The sequence below is a fragment of the Sitophilus oryzae genome, unplaced genomic scaffold, assembly GCF_002938485.1.
Source record: "Sitophilus oryzae breed Bouriz unplaced genomic scaffold, Soryzae_2.0 scaffold_1178_pilon_pilon, whole genome shotgun sequence".
NCBI lineage: Eukaryota > Metazoa > Arthropoda > Insecta > Coleoptera > Curculionidae > Sitophilus > Sitophilus oryzae.
In genome coordinates this window covers 793,465-807,135 of record NW_022145813.1, presented here as the reverse complement: position 1 = coordinate 807,135, position 13,671 = coordinate 793,465, and the positions used below count along the sequence as shown (strand labels likewise).

At 32.4% G+C, this 13,671-nt stretch overlaps 1 protein-coding gene across 3 annotated transcripts in view; it reads right to left on the bottom strand.

The window, feature by feature from the left end:
• LOC115890548 (influenza virus NS1A-binding protein-like) overlaps nt 1-11,071 on the bottom strand; it is a 37,229-nt gene extending 26,158 nt beyond the window's left edge. For 2 of the 3 annotated variants that reach the window (XM_030910833.1, XM_030910817.1), the window contains exons 1-2: nt 10,929-11,071; nt 10,067-10,092 (exon numbers count right to left, since the gene is read on the bottom strand). Coding sequence is in view for 2 of the 3 variants with exons in the window: in XM_030910817.1 (XP_030766677.1) it covers nt 10,067-10,073 (7 nt within the window). In the remaining variant the exon portion in view is untranslated. Of the gene's footprint in view, nt 1-10,066; nt 10,093-10,200; nt 10,310-10,928 lie in introns of those variants that run through there. The other variant, XM_030910825.1, reaches the window with a different exon arrangement.
• Between the last annotated feature and the right edge of the window lie 2,600 nt (nt 11,072-13,671).

Genomic DNA, 13,671 nt, shown 5'->3' with positions numbered 1-13,671 from the left:
TGAAAACGAAGTTTACGTGAACAAAGGCTTGAAAAGTAGTTAAAAACTTGTCATACATAGTACAGGGTGGTCCTATTTCTTTCAACATAATTTACCTATAGCGCCGTTTAGACCAGTGATTCCCAAAGTGGTCCAGGTGGACCCCCAGGGGTCCACGGGAGACTTGCTGGGGGTCTACGTAGGCGTGAACAAAAAATGGGGGTCCATAAGATGTTAATGGGGGTCCACGAAAATTTATCTGCTTTTGATAGTAAAGAGCAAAAATGTAAGCATAGTTTTTATAAGGGCCTACCTACATTGTTTTAAGTACCTATCTAAGCAGATAATATTTTAATAAGGCAAGCGACTGTTACTTGTCCAAACTTGCGTATTCGATATTACGTACAATTTCGTGTACAGACTTGCAAAGCGCTATCCGCCCGACAATGCTTAATGCTTGTTCAGACATGAACTTGATCACCACTATAAATACTTGATGCCAAAGGCAAACGCATTCATTTGTTTCCGGAATTTCGAAAAAAGGCGGAATTTGGGAAAAAAGTTGCGAGAAAATTTATATCTGTGTTTGCTAGTGCCGGAGAAAAGTAAGTAACCTACCTTTTTTTTTTTGTTATAGTACTTAAGTATTTTGTTTACGTGTACTAGTCGGTTGATCACAACGGCCTGTATAGATAGGTAACTTAGTAACTTACAGATATTTTAATTGTCCTCTTTCGATTTGAAGACAAACACAGCACGTTTTATTCAATTGTTTTCACGAGAGAAACACTGCCTCTCTAAAAAGGCCGAATAAGCAATATTGCAGAGCAATTAATTTTGTAATTTTTCTTGCAAATAACTACTAATTTTATAAAACAGTAATTTCATAATCATTTTAAATTGGTTTTGAAGTAACTATTTTATCAAAACTATTCCTTTTCGGAAAGAGCGAGCGGTGCGCGGGCGACAGGGAAAAGGGCGGGGCTTGGACTTCGATGCCAGTTTGTCACGTTTTAACAATGAAGCCGCAGACAAAAAAATACGCAAATACACGGAGCGCGTGAACTCATTGATTTAATAAAATGTTAGTTATCGTTTTTATGGACAATTTTGGGATTTCGACTTTTATTTTTCCTACACAAATATGATCAGTATTCGATACTGAGTACACCAATTTTTATTTATACTATTAAAAATTAGTGGTAAATTATGTACTTTAAAATTGATACCGTTTTGTGAAAACGTCTGTATTTGTCTCAGCGGTTTATTAGTTGGTCCCTTTACAAGCCGTAATTCTATTTCCGCGTGCTGACAAAGGCTGCGGTGTGATACCTATATTCAGAAAAAACTTGGTTACTAAAACATTTTTTTTTTACAGGTAAGGTAACTGACACGAAACATGGCTACAGCAAAGAAAAAATGTCGACAATATAGTATCGATTATTTGAAATATGGTTTTGTTCCATCAGAGGCAGACAAACAATTGCCCATGTGCCTATTATGCAACAAAGTTTTGAGCAATGACTCTATGAAACCATCAAAGCTCGAAGATCATCTAAAAAGGTGTCATACTGATAAAATAGGTAAAGATTTAAAATATTTTCAAACATTGAAAGAAAAATATGGAAAGAGACCCACCATGCACAGTATGTTCGCTTCAACATCTCAAAGTAACGATGATGGCTTGCGGGCATCTTACAATATCTCATTACTTATAGCAAAATCTGGAAAACCGCACACTATCGGAGAACAATTAATTTTACCCGCTGTTGAAGAGGTTTTAAAAACTGTTTTGCACAAATCTCCATTTGACGTACTAAAAAGAATTCCATTAAGTAACAATACTGTACAAAGACGCATTGATGAAATGAGCTCTGATATCGAAAGCTTTTTGTGCAATCATCTGCAAAAAACTCATTTTTCTATACAACTGGACGAGTCAACGTTACCCAGTAATGAAGCATTACTATTGGCATATGTCCGATTTATTGTTGAGGAAGAAATTCACGAAGAATTGCTATTTGCCAGAACTTTGGAGACTGACACTAAAGGCGAATCAATATTTAATGTCCTGAGTAATTTTTTTACGGAAAAATCGATCCCATTTACAAACATTATTTCAGTGGCAACAGACGGAGCTCCTGCAATGGTCGGGCGATATCGTGGGTTTATAAGTCATCTCAAAAGAATTATACCAGGACTTACAGCTATTCATTGCGTAATCCACCGACAACATCTTGTGGCAAAACATTTAAGTGACAGGTTGAACCAATCTCTTCATTTTGTAATAAAAGCTGTCAACAAAATCAGAAGCAATGCATTGAATACGCGTTTATTTGCTCAATTGTGCGACGAAAATGATGAAGACTTCCAACGACTGCTCTTACATACTGAAGTACGCTGGTTGTCGAAAGGTGCATGCTTAACGAGATTTTACTCTGTTTTCGATTCCATATTAGAGTTCTTAGAAAGTAGAGATCCAGATTTAAAAGAAAACTTGATCAAATTCAAAGCAGACATTGCGTATTTGACAGATTTGTTTAAAAAATTTAATGATATTAACTTGCAGTTACAAGGGGACAGCCTGAATTTAATAAAAACAAAGGGGATAATTTCGGCTTTTCTTGGGAAATTGAAATTTATGAAGCAAAACATTAGTCGGCGCGAATTCTCTCAATTTCCAAACTTGTCGCAGGTAGAATGTATTGATGAGGATATCCATACCTACAGTCAACATTTAAGTGCTCTGCATGATGACTTCAAAACCAGGTTTGAAGATATACTGACGATGGATATACCACCATGGATCATAAATCCATTTGATGAAACGGAAGTGGCCAATGTTGTATTACAAGAGGAGCTGCTCGAGCTAAGCACTAATGAGGAGCTGAAGGTGAAATTTAGAAAAGGCTACCCAACATTTTGGCTGCAAGCAGAAATACCCGAAAAATATCCTGGACTGTGGGAAATCGCAAGGAAATTTTTAATAGCTTTTCCCTCGTCATACCTTGTCGAAAGGAGTTTTAGTGCCGTTACAAACCTCTTAACAAAAAAAAGAGCAAATTAAACATCACAGAGCGGGGGGATTTGCGGTTATTGCTCACAAAAATAAAGCCAAACATTGATCGTTTGCTGACACTCCATCAGATACATCCTTCCCATTAATTAAAATTATGATCTGAACCTATATTACCTTAATATTTTTTCTTGTAATTCTATTCTTTTAATAAATAAAGTGATATAAAATGTACCATTTTTCGTTTTTATTTTACATATCGGAATATAGGGACAGAACTCAGAAGTGACACAATTTTTATTTTTTGGCGACTTTAAGAATGTGGTAGAAATGTAGCAGCAGGGGGTCCACCGAAACCAGTAAAATTTTGAAAGTGGTCCACGAGAAAAATAAGTTTGGGAACTACTGGTTTAGACCCTCAGATAATTTGCGTAAACCAAACTGCATCAATAAATCGTAAAGTGTAAACAGAAATCGTTAGTTTGTGCAGTTCAAAAATAAAAATTGGGTTTGAATGAAATCTGTCTCGTCTTCATCGTTAACGGAGCATTACCACTTTTTTAGTTGTGGCATAAAGTTCAAATGATTGTCCTTGACTTAAATCATTTTATTTCAAGTCAAGCCATTTTTGTAGACTTAAATCAATATCAGTCGTTTTTATGACTTAAGTCTATATTCTTGACTTAAATTATGATTCTGCAAGTTAAGTCAGTAAAATGACTTAAATCAATATACATAATTACCAACAAGACAACCGGAATTCAATTTAAGTACCTTTTTTTAAATATTCTTGTATTACCAATTAGCAATTTTCTTAGTATGTACCATATTATTAATTTGTTGTAGGCTTAGATGAACTAACTAAAACCACATAAAATAAAACGGTTGATTTTCAGAACAGCTACAAACACAATAATATATTTTTTCTTATAAAACTTAACTTTAAAGATCTTTTTTACTCGGATTTTATGACTTAAGCCATTAAACCGATTTAAATAAAAAAAAAACTAAATTTTCTGTGAGCTTGCAGCTCTGGGTGCAGCTGGGTTTGCTCAAAAGGTTTTTAAAGGCCGATTCATCGATTCCACATATTTATAAACTAAAGCTGCGTCCTCACTGAGTCGACACTGTCGATCGACCATGTCTATCGACATTGTTGATCAACAAGCCGACAAAACTGCATCTGTCCACACCAGATTGACAGAAATGTTTGCCTATCAGTAGAAATCAACATGTTGATATAAACTAAGCCATAAACATATTCGACAGATTTAGCTCTCAGCAGTGTCTTTTTATTCCTTAAGCTGAAAGTTCGCTTTGGGTCATGAGTTCTTTACTAAAAAAATCACATTTAAAAAGATGATCTACCCTATAGAAAGACACCTTTTAAAAAAGTGCCATTTTATTACTTGAAATAATTAATAATTCTAAGGAATTAAGACACCTGAGATATATCTTTCGCGTGACCGGTAATTTCTAATTTCTATCATAATAGTATCATCACTTGACATAGTACGAAATGTTACAAAGAAAATGCTTTTTGTGACCTTGAGCCCTCTCCAGTCGACAAATTGTTACTAATAAGCCCCACGGGCATATATTTCTTCAATTAATCTAAAGTGGTACACTTATTCATATCAGTGGTATCGAACAAACATAGACAGTTTTACATATATGCGTCTATAATAATGGTGTGAACAAAAATGATAAAAATATTATGAATCTGGAAATGTAAATAAGACACCGCTTAATTTTATGGACATAAAATATTTTTTTAAGAATTAAAAGATTTGCTGCTAATTCTTAGTATTAGTATTTACCTATTAAAGTGTAAATATTGTGGCGCGGATAATTTTTACATTTATATCTAAGTTTGGTTAGACGTTACTTAACATAACATACCGAGTGATCAAATAAAAGGCAATGTTAATTGTCACTACTCCATTAAAAATTGAGGCAGAATCCTTCTTATTATAATACCATATACCGGGTGGTGCATCGTCGTTGGAAACATAGGAAATCCCAATAAATTTTGAACTGTGCAAATATTGGCTCTCCTATTAATTTTATAGCTAAATCGTAAATAAAAGTTTTTGAAAGTTGGCGTATGCTGCAAAAAAACTGCATCTACATATTAAATTAAAACTGAACAGAGGCCCGAATCTGTAAACATATTTCCTGTCTAGTGACTCATCAATAGTATACAAATAGCATAGGCTAGACAGGAAATTTCTTGCTACGGAGCTTACAGAATCCCACTGCAGGTAACAATGCAAAACCAGGCAAATGTAAACATATGGCAATCGCAAAACAATTTCCGATGCACGTGATCAACTTTTGAGTGACAAGCGATGGCGACAGCGCTGCCAGATTGTGATGGATTTATGAGATGAATCTTAATTTAAAATTGACAAACAATATATTTATTATATAATTTTTTAAAGAGTTTTACGTTTTATTTTTAATTTAATAACTAATATATTAGTAACTAATTGATTTATTTGTTTTGTAGCTTATTTTACTTATTACATATTGGCAAAAACTGAAAACATTATGAAAATTATTCTAATTCTTATGGGTTATTTATTTATTCATATACATCTTACAACGCCATAAGTGGTAATAACAAGTAAGAGGGGGTGCTATTAATGCACAAACTAATAATCACAGAATTTAATAAAAATACTTTATTTAACTTACTTCTCTGACTGCAGTGAAATTGTTTATCAGGGAAGCTACAAGCTCTTTGCTTCGACTGTATATATGCTTCGGCATAATTTTCAACACACAATTTCAAGAAATGCAATACTCGATAATTTAGTTCTTAAAAGAACTGTTTGTGCTTAAAAGTGCAATTTTTAAAAAAGACTACGAAAATAGGCAAAAAAACGAGAATCGCTCACAAAGATTCAACAACAACACGATGTTATACAAAATAAGGACTGACATTAGGATAATTGTCAAATAATAAAGGACAATATTGCACGGCGCAATGCGATCAACATAGCGAAAATAAAATTCGGTTTAAACTAATTTTTGCAGTTTTAATCTAAATAAAATATGTGTAACAATCATTTGCTCTAGATAGTAAAATGAAGAGCTGCTAGGTATCTTAAATTATACAACAAATTTAAACATTTTTGCCAAAATTTCATTTAGTCAGGTTTATAGACTTTAATGTCAATGTCAATATGATTGATGACGTGCATCGGAAAATGTTTTGCGATTACAATACCTTAAGTTGTCAATCTATAATTTTATCATTGTCAAATGTAATTTGTTATTCTGTCTACACTACAACGTTACAGTACCTATGGTTAGCGTCCATGAAATGCATTTTTGTAATTTAAAACTGCTTCGAATGAGGCAAAACTCTAAGGTTTTGAAAATACAATTTGTCATTGACAAAATTATAGGATGTCAACTTAAGGTACGTTGGTATTTGCCTGGTTTTGCATTGTTACCTGTCCAGTTTAAATTTAAAAATAAATTCAGTTTTTCTTAAATTACTTAAAATCGACTTGTCCAAAATTGTTCAAATTTGGAATGTGTATTCAGGATATGCAGACCTTAAAAAACTATTTACTAGTATTTACGACTTCGCCGAAAATTAACAGGGGATCCAATATTTGGACAGTTCAAAATTTGCATGAAATTTCCATGAGTCCAACGACGATAAGAAACAAGTACTTCATGTATAGTATTTAATACGCAAGGAAACTCTCATTGGACTACATATATGTATAAAAATTTATCTCATCTATATATAAAATAGGATAAAACTGAGTTGGTCTTGTGTAAAAATATAATACTTATATAGCAATACATTCTTCAAACATAAAATATTAAGGCCGTAGCGTCACTATTGTCTATTTTCGTCTTTAATAGTGATAGAAAACGTGTCTAAAAATATTGTAATATTCCACTCGTGTCTCGTGTCACAGGAGGAACCGATCTATAAAGATCGACGACCTTTCTTCTAAAAAGCAGGTACGACTTTCATGGTCTCGACGAATACTATTATCGCTAGCAGAATAAAAAGTGAATCAACTTTTTGTGCTGTTAGTAACAGGCAATGACGTATAAACCAACATACATTCCATTACAATATCTTGTTTTATTTTCAATAATCGCAATCTCCGTGGCTTATTTACGTATTCATAATTCATAACACAATTCATAATAATACTAGTGTTTTGAAAAGCCGTTATTGATAAGTGTATAAAATTAAATGGGAAAAATATGTACTGGATCTTCTCACATCAATAAACAGAATTGTTTGGTTAGTTTATTATAGAATATATGATAATTTGCATCATAACTCAATACTGTCACATTGGTTCATTCATTAAAATTTTGCATCAATTTCCTGTTGATGAAACAACTACTAATAAATTCTGTCTAATGAAAGGATATACCTATGTGTATCTGTCATTTTAATTTACAGGTAAATTGTTTTTTTCTGTCATTTTTGGCCCCCCCCCTGGCTGGTACAGACTTTAATTAAAAAATTACAAGTAAACGCCGCAAAAGTATATAGTATAGGTATAGTATCTTCAACTATAGATTCTGATAGTGACAGTCATTTTAGCTGAAAGTTAATTGTTTTTTTCTGTCAATTTTTGGATGCAGTTTTTAAAAAAATGCACCTTCTCCCGTTTGCCTATATTATCTTTATAACTTCTTCTTCTCAAAGTGCCTGTCCACTACGGAGGATGGCGATCATTCTGGCTACAATTATTTTGTTTGTGACAATTCAGAAAAGCTGAGTGGACGTCTTTCCAAACCAGGATATCAGGTTTGCGAGCCATGAAATTCTCCTGCGTCCTGGACGTCGTTTACCCTTTGCCTTGGAGGATGCACTGGAGCAGCTCATAGCTTTCTTGCTTCCTCATCACGTGGCCTAAATATTCCAGCTTACGGCAATTGACGATGTTGAAGAGCTCTGGGGTTGTTTTCATTCGACTCAGGACCTCGATGTCTGTGACTTTGTCCGTCCACGGTATTCTCAGGATTCCCCTGTACAGCCATAGTTCAAAGGCTTGGAGCCTTGATATAGTGCCTCCTTTAGGGTCCAGGTCTCTACGTCATACAGGAGAACCGAGCAGACATAGCATTTTGGCTTTTCCAATTCTGCACCATATTTCCTGCGAGTTGTCCGACGGTTCATTTATCATAGTACCCAGGTAAGTGTATTATGACACTCGCTAATTCTCGCTTGCTAATAATCATGAATTTGGTTTTACTTGTATTTATGTCGAGTCCATACTTCTTACTAGTTTCTGTTACACCGTTCATCAGATTTTGCAGACCTTCGATTGTATCGGCAAACACTACTGTATCGTCAGCGTAGCGCAGGTTGTTGAGTAGGACTTCATCGATGGTTCGAGATGCTTCATCTATGTCTTAAAGATGTGTTCAGAGTATGGGTTATGGGTTGAATATCATTGGTGAGATTATGCACCCCTGCTTTACACAATGCAAGATATCCACTAGTCCTGTATCCTGTATGCTTCCCATCCACTCAGACACCCAAAAACGTTACAGCTCACATCTCTGCATTTTTGGAACAGGACTTGTATGCTGAATAATGTCTCTCTTGTGCCAAAGGCCTTTACGAATCCAAACTGATTGGGTGCAATTTGCTCTTTACATATTCATTAGAGTCTTCGATGAATGACTTTTAGGAACAGTTTTAGCAAGTGGCTTGTTTTAGCAAAGACTTTTTGTTCGATAATCACCACAGGTCTTAACACCTACCTTCTTTGGGAGTGTTATGAACTGATTTCAACCATTTTTTTACCATTTCAACCAATTTCAACCATTATATCTTTATATACCTACCAAAAAATAAAGTCTGTCCCACGAGACAAAGAAGATTTCGACAGATGACATCCAAAAATGACAGAAAGTACAATTTACTTATGAATAAAATAACAGACACAACTGCCACTGTCATGGATCCTCTCAGTGGGAGGACTACATATCTACATAACCCAGAGTAACCACCATATTTGATATATTCTCAAACTTTACTTTTATTAGGATAAGTTTTATAATAGCAAAATTATTAAGATATACATTATGATACGTATGATATATTAATTGCGGGTACCTATTTATATATACATAAACAAATTTAAATATTTGCTTTCCTAGAAATTATTCTCTAGATAAGATAAACAGTTATCTAACAAGTGAAAAAATATGACAACATGCTCTATGCTCTATGCTAAAATATCAATTGCTTCAGATATTCTGTATATATTGGCTCGAAGTCTTAACATTAATTAGAAATAATAATAAAAAAATGCAATTTGAAAAACAAAACTAAATAATTACTTAATAAATAAAATTGGTCAAAGCTATAAGGTGAAATTATACAAATTAAAAAAGAATGCTCTAAATATAATATATAATATAATAATATATATAATAAATACCTGTTCTATTTTCAAATTGGTATTAAATAATACAATTGATCTTTTTCCTCCCTAAGTCATTTGGATAAATAATTTAAGAAGGATATAGATAAATAGTATAGTATTTTTACTATAGTGTGTCCAAGGAGAGGGTATGCCAGTTGTTGGAGATTTTAATTCATGGTGAGTCCAGACAATCATAGCAAAAACAGAACGGCGGATCAGCGTAACGATCTCAAGCAATTCTATTGGCTAATTTTTTTCGAAAATTCATCTGACAAAAATTTCAGCCAATTGAATTGCTCGAGTTCGACACGCTGATCCTCCGTTCTGCTTTTCCTACGATGGTGTGGATTCACATTCAGAGATAAATAATTGTATATTCTGTCATTTTTATGTTGTCTGTCGAAATCTTCTTTGACTCTTTGAACAGAGTCAGAGAAAATTTCGACAGATCAGCTGCTAAATTTACTAGGTAAAAAATTTTGGTACATTGACCCAGCAGTGTTTACAGTTATATTGTAGTATATTACTATCAACCTATACCTATAAATTAGACAAATATGAAGGTTTGTTTATTAACTAATTTCCTCACATGATGCCTTATATATCTAATCGTTCTCTTATCAGTAAGGAAACTTGTACTTACCGTTCATTTTGTATACTTTGATTGATCTGTAACAACAAAAATGATAAATTAAAACAAATCTTACAGTTCATAAGTATCTATTCTAAATCAAATTTTGTTAAATGAAACAACACATAAAAATGACAAATAGGTACCTAATTAACGATGAATGGGAGCACGAGTTCCATTAGTTCCGAGATTTTAAAAATACACCTACACGCGCACACAGTGTTTATAGAAATAATTTATGAGTGTAAACATTGACGTGTATGTCAACTTACATGAAATTTAATTATGTATTTCCAATATATTATTTTTATTATTTAATTATGCAGACATTTCGGACTATGCAGGAACATTTATTATTTACCATTATTCTTAATGCTATTCTAGAAAAAGCAAGGTTTTTATAGAGTCCATTAAAAGTTTATCTCATTAGGTCATTCCCTCATTAAATTTATACATAGAGATGTGTATGTACTGTAACAAAGAAAAATCGATTATAATCGAGAATATCGTTGGTATTATGAGTACGATTTTATGTAAATGTACAAAGCTATTGTGGAAAAAAACTAAAAACAGTTTGTTGGACCGAAGCCGGAAAAACAATGTGCATTTCTCGTGAAAATAATGTACCCTACATCCTACATTATCGACTACTGAAATAACTCTGAATTTTATGCTATGCTCCATCCCATTTCCAAGAGATTAATTTTCTTTAATAAACGAATCATCAAGTTTTAATCATTTTCTACTGACGAGAAAACGTGGACCACAAAAACAACGTGCATTGAGATTGAGTGAATGGCCTATCAACAAATGTGACAACGAAAAGGAATTATCGAATTTATTCTAATTAAGGCAAGAGATGGTTGTTACTTACATCGGACAGGATGAGGGTGAATATCGTATGTAAATTTCTACACTACACAACTTTCCTAATCATACACTTGAAATTAAATCGCTTTCTTCATAAGATCTGGCGCTTTTTCTCTTCCATATCAAATACTTAACTAAACGCCTCGTTGCCAGACTTGGTTTTTCTTTATCCTTTTTATTCCAACGTAGCAGAAAACAATTTTTTGTTTACCGAGTTTTTAACACAGTTACAGTATTTCTCATTAAATATTAGTAATATGGGTAATATGTATTAGCAAAATACACTATATGTAACTGTAATCATATATAATAAAAAGTATACACCTTAGACGGCTTACACCTTTGTTATTAAACCTTTACTACTTTTATTAGAAGTATTGTAAAATAAAATATCTATTATTTTATTAGAAATGCTGACACTTGGTCTAAAACTGTAGTTGTGTTAACGATCTTTGTCTATGGTCTATTGTACTATGGTTATTAAATTATTAACAAGATATCAGACAAATAGTAATATAAATCGAGAAAATTTATTTGATCTGGCAACTCAGCTGGAGCGTGTGATCGAAACTCATGCGCGTTTGTTTATTTCGGCTGAAACGAGAAAAACAAGAACAAGAAAAAAATATTGAAGATTGCTTGTCCGCCATGGAATAAATAATACAATCATTAAAATGAAGATGGCTGTATAATAGTTGTTTGATGTTAGTCTAGTTTCTCATAGAAAGATGGCGCAGCAAATGGAATATCAATATTATATATAAATAGAAAATGTTTAGTTGCCTATATTTTTGGTTAGCCTGTGCCTATATTAAAATATAGTTATTTTTAGTTATTTTACGACAATATTCTCATTTGATTTAAGATTAATTTACTTATTTGTTTTGCATTTTGTTATACTGGTCATTAAACATGCCTAATACTACAGCTAATACCTATAATCACAGCCTATAATAGCTTATTATATTATTTTACATAAATTATAGTATCCTGGAATAAGACGGTCATAAATAAAAAAGTACTTTTGCCTCCAACTGGTAGATGACACTACATTATTAATTTGAATCTGTAATTTGAATTACAGTGACTATAATAATTTGAATTTATGCTGGATTTGTTTAAATTTAGTTAACTGTTCTGTTAATTGCCTAGATCATATATACTTCCGTGGATAAGTAAATTACGATGGAAACTGTCCCAAACATATCAAAGACTTGCATTTATCTTCTTTTTTTGTTGCACACGCGATGCTTCTACTCTATCTATCCTTGTCGAGGACCTATCGCCCACGCGCCAAATCTGAACATTAATTTTAAAAATTTAATTTGTAAAATGCCTATATTTGAACAATAATTGAATGTTACTGTCACAAAAATTAAATTATATTAAAAATAAATTAGCCACTCCGTACGAATATCAATATTCTTAGGAAATATAACCAGAAAGTATGCATGTGGTTTAATATACATAAAAGAACAACTCAATACTTTACTTGCCTGTGAAAAGATAATTCGGAGACATTTATATTATAATTTCCACACAACAAACACTTTCTTGTCATTTTTACGAATATTTACCCAAAAATTAAAACCCAACGAATATAAAGCACAAACTTAAAATTAACTTCTCACTGAACATACTTGCATCCTTGGCTATATAAAAGCGGTCGATTAAAGAGTAATTAATACAATGTTTAAAATAAAAAACGCAAAAAACAAGCGTCGTTGCACAATGAAAATAAGATTATGACCATTGCCTGGAAACTTATATGGTGAAATTTTGATAAAACAATTTAGTACATACTAAAAACACGGTATGTCGCTAGTGGTAGGAAAAATAATTTTTAGAGGTTACTAGTTTATTTGGTTGCCTGTGATGTGCTTATACAGGGTGTTTCCTAATTAATCTATAAGAAAATAAAAAATCGTTAGAAAACGAATTAAGGCGGGCTCTCAATAAGTATATTTATTTTTTTCTCGGCAACCGTTTGATGAACAAGAAAAACTCAAAAGATCAATTTTGTTGAAAAAGGATAGCCAGTCAAGAAAAAAATATATTTTCTTTAAAAAAGCAGTGGTGTACCATTTATGTTAAGCAAACAAATCTTTTTTTTTAGTTTTTAACACCCTGTAGATCCGAAAGGAAGTACTTTAGATCCAATGGTTATATAAAAATTGTTTTAAGAACACATGAGGAATCACACCATAATTTTTTTTAGACTAATTCGATAACACCCTGTATATTGTCAACTTGACAATGACTGCTGATAAATCAAAAAATACCTTTTCAGTGAAAAAAGCCTGATTTTCGCAGGAAAAATTTTGATTTTTATTGAATTTGGGCCTGGGTCTGCAAATACTGGTTTGTTTTTTAATTCTCTATCTATCTAAATTTTAAAGATCATAGTCAGAAATAGTTTTATTATTTATTAACTGTAAAAATGGTGTTTTCTTGTTGTGTTGCATCTTGCAAAGAAACTAACAAAACTGCAAAAGTGTTTCCAAAAGACGATAAGGTATGTATCTTAGATAAAAGAAAAATATATGGTATGTATTCGTTTGATTTTTTTTTCGTTCGCTTTAAAATCTATAAATCTCGGTCTATTCATTAGACAGCCAGTCGACTTACAATCATTTACATGAAACTCTGTAAAATAAATAAAAAAATTAATTGTAAAATATATAAAGTGAAGTAAAGTAAAGTTTATTTATCAAAAGAAAAAGTACAATGTAAGTAAAAAAAATAAA